Source organism: Solea solea, chromosome 16, assembly GCF_958295425.1.
Source record: "Solea solea chromosome 16, fSolSol10.1, whole genome shotgun sequence".
In the NCBI taxonomy this organism is placed as follows: domain Eukaryota; kingdom Metazoa; phylum Chordata; class Actinopteri; order Pleuronectiformes; family Soleidae; genus Solea; species Solea solea.
This window is the reverse complement of record NC_081149.1, coordinates 19946400-19960121: the sequence shown is the minus strand read 5'-3', so window position 1 is coordinate 19960121 and position 13722 is coordinate 19946400. Positions and strand designations below refer to the sequence as shown.

General features: G+C 42.1%; 1 protein-coding gene across 2 annotated transcripts in view; it reads left to right on the top strand.

Annotated features, from left to right (window-relative positions):
- The window catches only part of LOC131475947 (protein shisa-8), a 91228-nt gene extending 82742 nt beyond the window's left edge, over positions 1-8486 (top strand). For both annotated transcript variants that reach the window (XM_058654346.1, XM_058654345.1), the window contains one exon: positions 1679-8486. In XM_058654346.1, the coding sequence (XP_058510329.1) occupies positions 1679-2178 (500 nt within the window). In that variant the 3' untranslated portion in view covers positions 2179-8486. The remainder of the gene's footprint in view (positions 1-1678) is intronic.
- Positions 8487-13722: the final 5236 nt, after the last annotated feature.

Genomic DNA, 13722 nt, shown 5'->3' with positions numbered 1-13722 from the left:
TGAATTAAATATGAAATAAAATGTTCAGAGAGTGAGCCCCAATTAAAACCCTGCTACAATCTACATCTGAGCTACATGAAGAACCTGCTCACTTTTAATAAAGTCGCAGAGAGCCTGCGTTTTTGGAAAAACTCAGCACCTGGTGTAAAAGATAAGGGTGATAGCCGATCAGCTGATACTTAAGATCGGGATCAGGATATAAAGCCCAAACATGATTTCAATGTCATATCACTTTTTCCTTTAGTGACATTCATATAAGTCCAGAAATCCCACAGACACTCATGCATAAACGCCCACATTCACTGACATATATTACAGATTAAACCTCACTAATCGTCCATCCTCAGACACAACCCTGTGATGTTCCTGTTTGGAGTGCAATAATGATAAGATCAGATACATACTGTCCTAAAAATACAAAACAGGCTGAACGCAGCTGGCTCCTGTTATGTGAGGTTATGTTATGAGGAAAACGGCTCGAAAGATATTGAAAGATACTGTTTCTAAGAGGAAGACAAATTACAGAGAACTTGTATTTCTCTCCAGGGATGGAGTGTTTGGTCATGTCTTTAGGGCCCAGTGTGTGTGTGAGGTGTTTGGTAGGGCAGCAGTTTTGACCAAACAACAGTGTCCTGTTCTAATCTGACATGACATGAGCTATTTTTGCTCACTATAAATCTGCTGTTTTGTCTGACACTTACTCAGACCGCCTCTCCCCTTATTCTGGTGGGATGTTTTCTCCTCGCTGCTGGTGGTAAGTCCACAGACAGAGCTTTAGAATGTGAGCTCCATGTTAGGGCGATGTGTTGCTGGACAGCAGGCAGGCGAAGGCAGCATAGGCACAGTTTAACGGTTTCTTGAAGAATGGGTTAACAGAAGAGATGAACAATGCAGGAACCAGAGGTGAAGGCGGAGATCAGATCCAGACGGCGGATAAAAGGTAGACGTCAGTGGCAGCATGTACACAGGAGAACGTTCTGAGCACAGGAGTCAACAAAAAGCAGAATATAAGCAAATAAGTAGCAATGAGGCTGTTATCAAATGGTGGTCCAGTATTGCACTTTGTTCAAATATGACTGTAGTTGGTGGAGCAACCAAAGATAACCAGTGTCACATTTTTAGGAAACTGCTATTACTATAACTCTGGAAAATCTGATAAAGCTCCCACATTTGATTTGTGGTTGAAGGAGTTTGGCAAAGTGTGACACCGGGAGAAGAGAAGATAAGATACACGATGACAAATGGAGAGGGACTGACATCCTGTTTGAGCATGACTGAGAAATTGTCAAGTCAATTCATTGTATTGCTTCGCTGACTTTTGTGACAACATGTACATCTTTCTTTCTCCCGGTTTGTTCTGCTATGACTCGCCACTACTTGCTACTACATTTTATCTTCTATACCAGCGTTTCTTAATCCTGCTGTGTTAGAGCAGGGAAACATTTAAAAACATGCAGGGCAGTGGATCCCCAGGACCAGGATTGAGAAACCCTGTTTGTACACGAACTTGCATCATAGCCTATGATTCAGTAGTCATCATCATGCAGTCAACAGTACAATTGGTAATAATCTGATAGAATAGATAACGTCCCATTGAGACATATTGTTTTAGAATTTAACCATGTCTCTGTCCTGCCTTCTCCTCCTCCCCTGTCTTTCTGTCCCACCCATCATCCAGAGACGACAGCAAGGGATTACTACAAGAGCTACCCAATGGTAGATTACACCCACCGCCAGTCCCCTCCCACTTTCCAGCCGATCAACTTCCATCCGAAGGACAAACCCTTCCTCCCGCCGCCCGACATCCACGCGCCACTGGCCATCACCATCAACACCTCCCAAATGCCCAAGCCTAAGATTTCCAAGACCAACACCCACCCGCTCACCTCCAGCTCAGCCTTCAAAGTATGGGACCCCAGTAAGAGCCACATCTCACACCCGGTGGCCACGCACATAGCCCTGCAGGGGCAGGGGCAGCATCACCCCATCCAGCAGCAGCACCACCAGCCGCTGCATCAGCAGAACAGCCGTCGCCAGGCTTACTCCAACAAGAGGCAGTTTAGCATCGAGACGCTGCCCGAGCTCTTCTCACAGCCGCTGGGCTACGGCCACTCGCCGCGCATGCTCCCCAAGCACAAGGGACTGCCCACCAACAGCAAGACCGAAGTCACCGTCTGAACATGAAACCCAAGTGGAGTTGTGAGGGAAGAAGTGTTCAGATATCATTTATATATACATATACATATATATATATATATATATATATATATATATATGTGTGTGTGTGTGTGTGTGTGTAGCCGCAACGGCAAGACAAATCCAGGAAATATCATACATGGAAGTTTTTAAACTCTGCATTATTTTCATCATTGTTGACAACACTACTAATAATGTGAGTGATATCTGTGTTCTTTTTAAGACCACTGGATTAAAACAGCAGCAGGTAAGCTGTGAAGGCGGTGGATTGGCAGGTGCTGGCTGTGACTCTTTGAACCCGACAGCTCTTCTAAATAATTGAGTGGCCTCTCGGTGTGTTGGCACAGCTCTGTCCTACACCCCCCCCCACCTTTCTCCCCCCACAACGCAATGACACCACACGCAAATGTTGAAATCACACACACACACACAGGACACAATTTCCTCCACAAACAGACCCACACTGAGGCCGTTGTTGAGGGAGGTAGAACAGTATTTCCCCGAAGACTTTGGGTTTCAATCAACACAGACAATGCCAACAGGGGAGCAAAGGAGATGAGAATGATGTGAACCAGCATATGCACACGCACACACGCACACACACACACACGCACACACACACACACACACACACACACACTCTTACACTACTCGCCTGTCAACAATTATAGAGGGTTGCCAGCAGTGTCAGAGACCAACGACGCACAAACAGACACACTAGTCTAATCTCATTCTTGTTCTAATGGTTTGTTGAGCAGCTAATTCCAGCCACCATCTTTTTGTGTCACTGCAGATTTTTTACCTCTTAAACCACGCCCCCCCCCCCCCAGTATGTGTGGTAAAGCCTGGGAAAAAAAAGGGGCAGAAGAATCCATATATCCAGAAAGGTCGTTATAAAGTCATCGCGTTCCCTTTTCTCTTTCCCCGTCTCACTTCTCCACACCGAGCTTCACAGAGGGGACTTTGTTTGTGTCAGAGAAAATGTCAGCAGTGCTGCATGTGGGCACCGAGTCAGTGTAACTCAAGAGTATATATCATGTACATCCTCGAAACAACCACTTCACTGTTTCCTGACAACATATATATATTGATTTGCAAAGCAACTGTGTCATAATCAGACACTAATGATCTACACCACGGTCTGTGTGTGTGTGTGTGTGTCTCTGTGTGTGTGTGTGTGTGAAGAGAAAGCAGTGCTGCATTGCAAAAACACAGGCTCTCAATATGGCGAGTCCTAAACACAGCTGTGTGATGTATGTGTTTACTGCCGCAGCGCTAATATAATCTGAGAGGCTGAAACTACTTGTCAGTGCACTGCAATTTACTCCACTCTGTGTTAATGAAGTGCTTTAACACTCACAGTGACTGCCTGCAACTAAACAAAGGGCAGTTCCTGAACGGGATCCATTCAAACAACAGCTCCTTTCTTCCAGAAAAGAAAGGAGATTGGTTTGAATTTTGTTATAGAATAGAACAGAAAGAACCTCAATGTCCAAAAAGGTGGAAATTTCCCTTCGGCTCGCCAACATAAAATCATAAAAGGAGACGCAGAAAGTCATCAAATCAGCACACAGTTAAAATAACGTAAGAGATAGAAATAAGAGACATTTAGAAAAGACAGGAGAAAGAGAAAGGAGCAACAGCAAACCAATTATAGGAGTTAAGATTGTTGCACTTGAAATTATGGATTTTTTTTTTGTCCTCGCTGTTCTTTCTGTAAAAAGTCGAGTCAAAGATATTTGGGGTTTATTTTGGTATGACATGGACACAATAACAATATATATATAAACATTATTGAACTTAACAATGCATTTTTGTAATGTTTTTACACTCTTGCTTGGGATTGTGCTCAGCTTTGCCTGCTTTCTTTTTTGATGTTTTTTGATAGATTTGTGCCCACTAGTTTCAGAGGTCACCTCACTAACTATATTTACAGCTGGCCTATTTTTCAAGGTGAGCAGTGACAAGGGGTGTACCAGGATTGTCTCTCAGAATATTGTAGTTGTCCTGTAGATGTCTCGGTTCTTCAACTTTCTTTTCCCATCATATTACCGTCACTGAAGAGGTCAAGTTTTTGGGCACATTTGTATAGCTCAGAAAGTAAAGGACAGATCTTTATAAACTTTTCTGGGGATGTTTGTTATGGATATCATTTTGGTGCACCGTCGTGCAGACGGTGTGAGAAACTGAGCGGTCTTGGAGGAAGTTTGCGCTCCTTGAGTTAAGTGAAAGTGAAATGACTGTGATGGCCGTTCTTGGAAAAGTAGTTACGCTTATTTGAAATGCTGTTTGCATTTTTCCGATTTATATAACGTCCTCTACCCCCCCAAATTTCATAAGGTGTCAGTTTTAAATGTAATAAATATACAAAGATGAGACATAAATATCTCTTTAAGGCCACATTTTAGGGAGTTGGGTTGAGTCACACAAGTGCTGTAATGAGTTATGACAAAAAGAACCTTTGTTGACAAGTAATTAATAATTTCTCGAAAATTCCACATTGCTCTCAGCTGTCAAAATGCCTCCACAACACATTCTCTCATTTCCACTGCTCAGAACAGTGAGACTTGCTGATTGAATTCACCTTCATTTGTTATCATGAGGGCAGCAGATAAGCTGCGGTGCATATGCCAGGCACATGCTACGGCACATCAGACAGGCGGTGGAACCTAATCAAACAGTGGCGCTTACCAGTCACACACCATTTAGCACTTTCTCTTCTCGCCCTCTTTTTTTTGGCTCTCTCTTTTTTTTGGCTCTCAAATCTTTGTTTCATTTCCTCTGCTCGCGAACAGACTGTCATCTGGCCCTCACCCTCCCTCTGCGTGCGTCTGAGAACATCCATCCCCACAGAGGGTTGAGTGATAGGTCCTAAGCATTTGTCAGATTTTTTGGAACCCAATGCCCCGTGATAGTCTCACCAGAACCTCTTAGCATGTGTGTTTGCATGCATCTCTGTGTGTGTGTGTGTGTGTGAGATGAGGATGGGGTATAATTAATGACAGAGTCCATCGCGGCGTGTCAGGCTCCAGATTGCCTCCTTGGTGCAGCCCTCACAAGCAGCATTTGCACTCAATAAACACGTAAAGCAGAAAACACACAGCAAGCAACACAAACTCAGACTGGGACATAAATGACCAGATGCTTTGCAATACATTATTCACATCTTGAGAGTTTCCAGTGCCAGCCCCAAAATGAACCTTGCGGAATTTATGTAACAGATATTTTAATTTGCAAGCAGAAATGTCAATCTCCCCCAAAATGTTCTCAGTTTGCGTCTCGGTCTGATGGAGCAGTGCATGTACACAAGCCAATAAAATGAGCTGCAGAGTTAAACTTTCATGAGCGAGAGAATAAATTAGCAATATAATGCGCATTTCCAATGCCGCAATGGCTTCTCCACTTTACCTCCAAGATGGGGAAAACCTGTTAAGTAAGCTGTTGGATCGCTGCTCCGTGCTGCTGGCACGCTTTCGTAATAAGGGCTCAGCGGAGAATGGGGATCATAAATACAAAAGCATCAGTGGGATATGCACGGTGTGAAGATGCATTAAATGCATGTGCTGTTTGTGCTCCTTGCCAGTGCTGCACAGTATGTAATGTGCCACGTTGCAGGCTCTACGGCTTCCCTGTCTCTTTGACTTTTATCCCCACGAGGTGCCACACTCTCAGTGGGTCACTTCACTTGAAAAGCTTTCTGGTCCCCGACCTAAATGTTCACTGGGGTCTATCCTTAATCACTCGAAATGCATTAGAGCTTGAGAACAAACAAGGGACGACAGTGAGTAGACGAGCAATATGTAAAGCAATAAGTGTCCAACCGTCCTCACAGCCGGTGCGTTTCAGTGAAGAGCGGAGTAGCTCGACTGCTCCGTTTAATTGGACTTCTGTCCTCGTCCCAGCCCAGTATACAAACACTCGGGGCTATTGACAGCCTCCGCGACACAAGGTGGCGATATGCTTCCTTTCAGCTTGTTAGTATTACAAGTTTTGCAGTGAACATTAAACTACAGACCAAAAACAGCTTTGGATCGTTGCAAGTCGAGCGCTCACTGTCTTTGTGCCGTCAACATTTTTAATTCCTCGGTCCAAAGTTTGCCATGTTTTTCTTACTGTTGTCTTCTTCTTATATTTACTGTCATCTTTTATTTTCGGGTCAAAGCGAAGGGGGCGGCGACTGCGGAGCATGCACGGAGCACCCAGGCCAGCTTGAGTCCGACTTAACGCATACGTGCAGTAGTAATTGAACTCCCACTTGCATTATGTGGGTCCGACTTTGCAAGGAATCCTTCTCAGTGCGATTTCAGTCGGAGCTAACATGTTACCATGTACTTTAAAAAGTCCAGTTTTAGTGAGACTAAAATGATTCCGTCATGTAAATGTCATTATATCTCCGTCTGTTTGTCTGGAGTCCTTCACAGAGTCGAGCGCGAGGGTGCAGCTAAGGGTGGAGGTGTGTTACCAAGAGTGATCTCTGCAGACAATGGAGATGAGACAGAAAAGAGGAAAATGTTTGCATGAGCTCAGGTGATATGGTGACAGTTGTTTTTCATTCAGATAAAAACTATAAATTCTGTCTTTTATCTCTCCGATTTTCCATCTCTTAAAGCATTCTGTGACTTAAGTTTAAAGGGAAAGTTGATCTTTTCTGTGAATTGCACAGCAGTTCCACCATCGAAGTTATTGTTGTTGGGTCTCCATTCACACTCCCTAAACACGGCTGGCCTCTGGGGTTGTAATTCTATCGCTATCTGATCTGTCTTTACCGCAAGGGCAACGCTGGCGCACTGGATTTACAGTTAATAAGTGAAGTTCTTCACAACAAACAGGAGCTGAGGACAGGCTACCAGCAAAGATAAAGAGTCTCACAAGTCTTTTTTTTCCCCTCAACTTTCTTCACTTTGTCTCGTCTAACATGGCTGACGGAGGTAAAGCAGGCACCGCGAGCGGTGGATTCTTCTTTGGGACATCTGCATCGGAGGTGCCGTAATCACACAAAGAAATCACGCTGATGTTCTGGAAAACAGTGACACATTTTCCAGTGTTAATTTCCCCGTGGTCATACATCTTGGATCTAGGATTCTTTTTCCTCCTTCGATGCTGGATGGACTTTTATGACTCCCTTCAGGCAAACAGTGCCTGGAAACAACAGCAGGTGAAACTAAATAAATTAGACAGAAAAAGCCTCTAAAGAACCACAGTTTTGCCTCTATCATGGAAGATGTAAATACTTGAACACCTGCACAAACATGTACACGCACGCACACACACACACACACAGGAAGCGAGGAGCCACAGAGGTGTAATACTAATTATATCTTCCATACAATGTCCACACATTTGTGGTATGAAACAGGACCAAAAGCCTTGAATCAGGAGAAACTGAGTACACCTAACTGATGCTTAAACATCCAAAAGAGTAAGAATGCTGAGACTGTTTTGGATCATCACCTTAGAGTGCATTTACTCAATCTCTCCTGATTTTTAACAGACTATGGCATTGCTTGCTCTTCGCAGAGCTAACTGACTGTTGTTTGTAAAACTTCCTATATAAAAAGAAACAATGCAAGTATTCTACCGCAGGTTACCTGAATGCAACCTGGTAGACATACTTGGGCTCCATGATCCTTAGCAATATATAGATTATTGTGTATGGTTCAGTTGTTTCTTTGTTCCCTGTCATATTGTTTTTGTACTGTTTTTTTTTGTTGTTGTTGTTGTTGTTTTCTAAAGACTGCGCTTCTGTCAAAAATCATTTCATTTGACCAATGGAAAGTGCTTCCAGATTTTCGACTCATCGTCCCTCGGCCCCAGTTCCTCCCCCCAACTCCCTTACCGTCCGAGTTCCATTTTATAGTATACATGAATACATGTATTTAATGTTAAACGATATTGCATTTTATCCAACACACTGGCTGAAAGAAAAAAAGGACCATTCAGTGATTTCTTGTACAGCTTTTGCATCTGCAAAAATTGAAAAAAAAAAAAAAAAAAAAAAACTCATGCTTTGTTTCATGGTAATTTGTAACAGGCAGCGATAGGCTGCCTTGGATTGCTAAGTACTACTTGTGTATATGTATGCTGTGCCACTTGTCTGCTGTGAAATTTGTTGACTACTCAGCTTATATAAGGGCTTTTTATAGATATGAAAGCAGACGAGGCAAACCGACATCACTCTCTGTAACACGAGACATTTTTTTTGAGACAAATTGAATTTTCATGCATTACGAAAAGCTATACGAATAAAGCTTTGACGGACTGAAATGTCTATAGGCACTCATACAACATTGGCCCATGTGTCCCGTTTGAATAAATCTTTCAAGAAATGCAGCTGTCGCTTGTTAATCGTCTGTGTTCTCGCTGTTTCTCTTCAGGACCACGAGAAGAAATCTACAAAAAAAAAGAGCATATTCATCTTGTTGAAGTCCGGTTAACAATGTTCACTGCTTAGGTAAATAGCCCTTTTTCACATTTTCTGGTTGAGAAATGCAGAAGACATGTGTTTTCTGCCCATTTGGATTTGATTTGTGACATAATTTTACATCCCTCCTCTTCCCTGCATCCTCTCAGAAGACCAATCCTGTCTCCATGCAGATCTATACACGTGTACACAAACACACTCATCATCATCAATCATTCATCATAGCAAAACCATGATCAAGTCTGACCACTGTGTTGATTTACTGTGGCAAATGGTTAATGTAGGAGCCTCTTATCAGATGGATCAACAGACAAATTCACTCGATGGTGTCTGACTTCTCTAATTTCCAACGTGCAGCTTACGCTAAACAGATTCTAGATGAGTTAATTGGTTTGATGCTGATAATATGATTACCCACTTATCCCACAATAAAGACACAGTGTTCGGTAGAATTGTAATTGCTTATTACCTGGAGCAATGATACGACGCAGAGCGATAGAGGGAGGAGAAAGGCAGAGAGTGACTTGGCCTCCAGGTGTGGTGTTGCCGATATATTGACCACGTTTGCGTTCAGTCATTAACAGCAAATGCACACAGCCCCGAAGACAGAGCAAAAAGAAACCAGGGTGCAAGTGAAGTGAGTGAGTAAAATGAGCACAGACGTTTACACTTGAGGATGCATTACAGTAGATATAACAACACACACATATATATATGGAGGCACATCTAAGCTTATAAGATAGAATGAAAAATCACGTCTGGTGTTGATGAACTTTCATCTTCATGCTTCCAGCTGCTCAAAAACCAACAGTGTTGCTTTCTTTTCTTTTCTTTTATTCTTTATTCCAGGGAGCAAATAAACAAAACAACAAAAGGAATCTAACACAGTCCAGTGTGTATGTATGTGTGTGTGTGTATGCATGTACCCCCGTGCACAGCCAGGGCAGTGGTGGGCATCATCTCCAGCTGTCACTGATGTCACACTTCATTTGTTTGTCTCAAGGGTTTGGACCAAATCCATCACAAAGTGCAAAAAGCCAAATGCTACAAGCCATGTCCACAATAATTCTCTCTCCTCCTCTCCCTCACCCATGGCAAGCATCCTGGGGCACAGCACCAGTGTATAAATGTTCTTATTCAGGTCAGAGGACACTGGAATATTGCATTACCATTGCTTATATAGACGTCCTGCCTAATACCAATGCAGAGATAAAACCTCTAAGGAACAATGTGTTGTATAGAAAGGGAAATGTTCAATGGTGATTTTTTTTTTTTTTTACACAAAGCAGTCAGTGTTGTGATCAAGTGTCCAAAGGATGTGTTAATGCAGGTTTATCACGGATGATGGTCTTACGTGATTTTCATATTCCCGTAGCAGCCTCCCCATTAAAACCACTTGTTTTGTTTTATTTAACCTTAATTGAACCGGGTGGGACCCATTGAGATCAGAATATCTCTTTTGCAAGGGAGACCTGGCCAAGAGGGCGGCAGCATCATTTCATTAAAAACAACAAACAGCAGGTAAAATTAAAGTTACACATGAAGCTCAGACTCAGAGCTTGACGGTGATTGGACTAATTGAACAGCAAAATCACTACTTCCAGGGAAGCTCAGCTTCTCTGGGAGTCAATGGAGCAGTGGGCAGACGCCAGGCTTCTGCATCATGATGGGAGGAACTGTTTGTTAATTGACAGCGTTGCAGAAACATACAAGATAGCAGAGCCTTTTCTGCCTCAGTTCTTTGTGGATTTTGTGAGGGAAGCTGTTCTCTGTGTTATTTGCTTAAAAACGCTATCATAGCATTTCAGTTTAACATAATTATTGTGTTTTCTTGTTGTAGTTTTGCAGAATGTGTGTATTAGTAAGTGGGCCTGAAATGAGCTTCCCATGTTTCAAAGTCCAGCAACCACCACTGGTGTGAACTGTTGGGTTTTTAATATGCGATTTTGCAAGCTGTTGTGGATGCATAACAGGTTGATAAGACGCTGCCTTTTTAATATTAAAAGCAAATTAACACAGATACTGTAAAGGAGATGTGAGAAGAAGCCAAGCCACTTTTTTTGAAGTGTCCAGACAAAAATATTCAATTATTCCTTCCATTGCATCATGGAGGCAGCACTGGCATTTTAGCAGACCACCTTTATGCATCCCACCAATGAGAGCGTTTTAAACTAGCACCTGACAGAACCAGATAAGACAGGAGCTGCTACACAAAAGGCACTCGGTGGATTTGATAATGACAAACACACACACACACACACACTAGCACCAAAAAGCCAGAGGGGGGTGAGGAGGAGGAGGAGGAGGAGGAGAGGACGTATCTCTGAGGAAATATTGTCAAAGAGAGAATGAGACTGTGCCCATTTTACCAAGACACGAAAGGGAGCACAAAAGAAATCAGAGAAAAGGGGAGATGACATTTCTAGCTGTGCAGGGAGAAAGTTGGCGAGAGGCGCGCGTGTTTGGCGCAGAGCAGAATCTCAGGCTACTGTAAGCCGAGGAGGAAGAAATAACAGCAGCAGCAGCAGCAGAAGCAGAAACAGGGAAAAAAACAAAATGACATGCATTAAGTCTGGTGCTGCAGGAGCGAGACCATCAACCAGAGTGAGCAGCAGGAGTGTGGAGGTTAATCCAGCTAATGCTGTGGTCAACTGGGGAGTTCACAGCTGGAAATGAGGCCATGGAGAGTGGAAGAAGTGCTGAGCTAAGTGGTTCACTTGGCTGAATGACGTGGAGTCCAGAGCGTGTGGATTTTGGTTTCATTTCATTTCCGTACCTTTTGGCCCTTCTTTTATTTGACATTCATTTTCCGTAACAGACAAGAACACAACATGCCATTAATTCAAAGTATTATCTCCCTTTCAGTCTTTTGTTTTGTCTGTATTTTTTCATATCTTGGCCGTTTTGTCAAATCAAGAACATTTAATAGTTTTCTTTTTTTTCTATATATATATGTCAGCAGCCTTAATTTGTTAATAAGCTGCAGAACATAAAAAAGAAGCTCAACTGAACTTCAAACAGAATAACACTGGAATAAGGTCTTAATAAGACTTAATGAGAAGTATCTGGGTAATAAGATGTGTGAGAATTATAATCACTGGGGTAACAACGTGACACAGAAAATCATCCCGGAGAGAAGGAGACTGTCAGCTCGTGTGCACGTAGAATCAAATAAAGACACATACAAACAGTCTTTTTACCCTTCACACTCACTCTGTGCTGCAACATGCAGTCATTAGCAAGTCATTTCCCCTTCTTCACATCACTGTGTATCCCAGAGACAGCTCGCTCCTTCGTCTTCAATCAGTAAATCCTCTCTCTCATACACACACACACACACGCATTCTAAAGACTCACATATGTGTTTTTACAGCTCCATCAATCTGGTCCGCTCTCCGTCTGCGACCAGCTGTCAACAACACACCGTCAGGAGTGTAGCAGGCTGACAAAATACGTTTAAGTGCATAATTGTGTAGAGAACTGTGCATGAGCATGGAGTAAAGCTTTAGAGGACAGCTTGCAAATTACAAATGTCATTTAAATTCATAGTCAGTATGATGCTTCTTTTTATTAATTGTAAGATAAGGTACATGCAAGTGGCTCTTACAAAAAAAACAGGGAATAAACATACAAGAAAGAAGTGTAGGCAATTTTTTTATTTTCTATAAATCAATCTCATAAAATATGGTAATATTTGTTAAAATATTAAAGTAATAGTAGTAATGATGATGATAGATGGCGAAGGCTTTAGTGAGAATTTTTAAATCTGTATTGGGTGATGGTTTAAGGGGTGGGTCTTTGTCTTTGTCTGGTTTATGTATACGTGACATAGTGGCTGTACTCATATGTGCGTGAATTGTGGAAGTGTTTTTTTTTATTATTATTATTATTATTATTATTTCTAATGTTAGTGTGAGGAATATGGAAGAGAGAGTGCATGCCAGAAATGTTTAGAGAATACTACAAGAAATCCATCAGGTCCAGATTTAGTTTTAGGGCTTTACTGAGTTCCTCTGGGGTGATTGGTGAGTCTTAAGTGTCTGCTAACTCTGTGGATAGTGTTGGTTCGTGAGTGAAGAAGTACAAATGGCTGTAAAAAAGTTTGAAAAGTTGTATTCATTTCCTGTGGGTCTAGGGTAGTTTCATCTCTGGAGTTGAATACTGATGAAATACTTGATTTATGCTGGAAATGGTTTGCTACATATATTTAAAATGTGTCATATTTGAGTTGTTGAATTAAAATTTTGGTTTTGTCAAGTTGGATTTTAAAATGGCTTAGTTCTTTATTGATTGGTTCTGAAGGTTTATCGCAGTAAAGATTTATAAGGTTGTTTTTAATATTTTCTTCTAAACCATTTTCCAGTTTATGTTGTTGTTGTTTTTTTTCTTATATGATGAATACACTATGATTTCTTTTCCTCGTAGAACGGCTTTGCCTGTAATCACGGTGATATTTCTTTTATAATCTGCAGGTGAAATTGGTGGAATTTGAGCAGAAGTAGAGGCAAGCAACAACTCCCTCAGGGGACAAAACTGACACAAATGAACAGATGAAAACCAAGAAAGAGGTTGGTCCAGAGAGGTAAAGCTGGAAGTGACTGAGACTGAGAGCTGTGAGCATTTAGAAATGCAGAGAGAGTGGAAAATGTTGAGGTGATGATGAGTTTGTGAGAGAACATAAAGCAAATTAAACTAAATAAAACAAATGGGGAGAGAGAGAGAGAGAGAGAGAGAGAAAAGGAAAACACAAGATAGTAAGTGAGATGAATAGAGGAAGAATAAAGGAGAAAGGGGGATAAAAAGATCAGGTGAAAGATGGGAAGAAGGAAGACTCTTCCTCAGAGATCACGGTGCCATTAGATGGATGTCCTCCATCAATCTGCTCTATCCACTGCTTCATAAACTCAATTAAACTGCAAGTCTCCTGAGAAAGACATACTCTTTCTCCATCTATCCATCTAAATCCAACTCACCATCCCTCCATCCGCGCTAATCTGCTGGGAAATCTACCAGTTTGTGTCACTAATTCTCCAACCTTTCGCCCTGCCTCAGTCGTCGGGAGCAATGTAACAAAGGTAATTAAAAATATCACAACTGGTCGTACA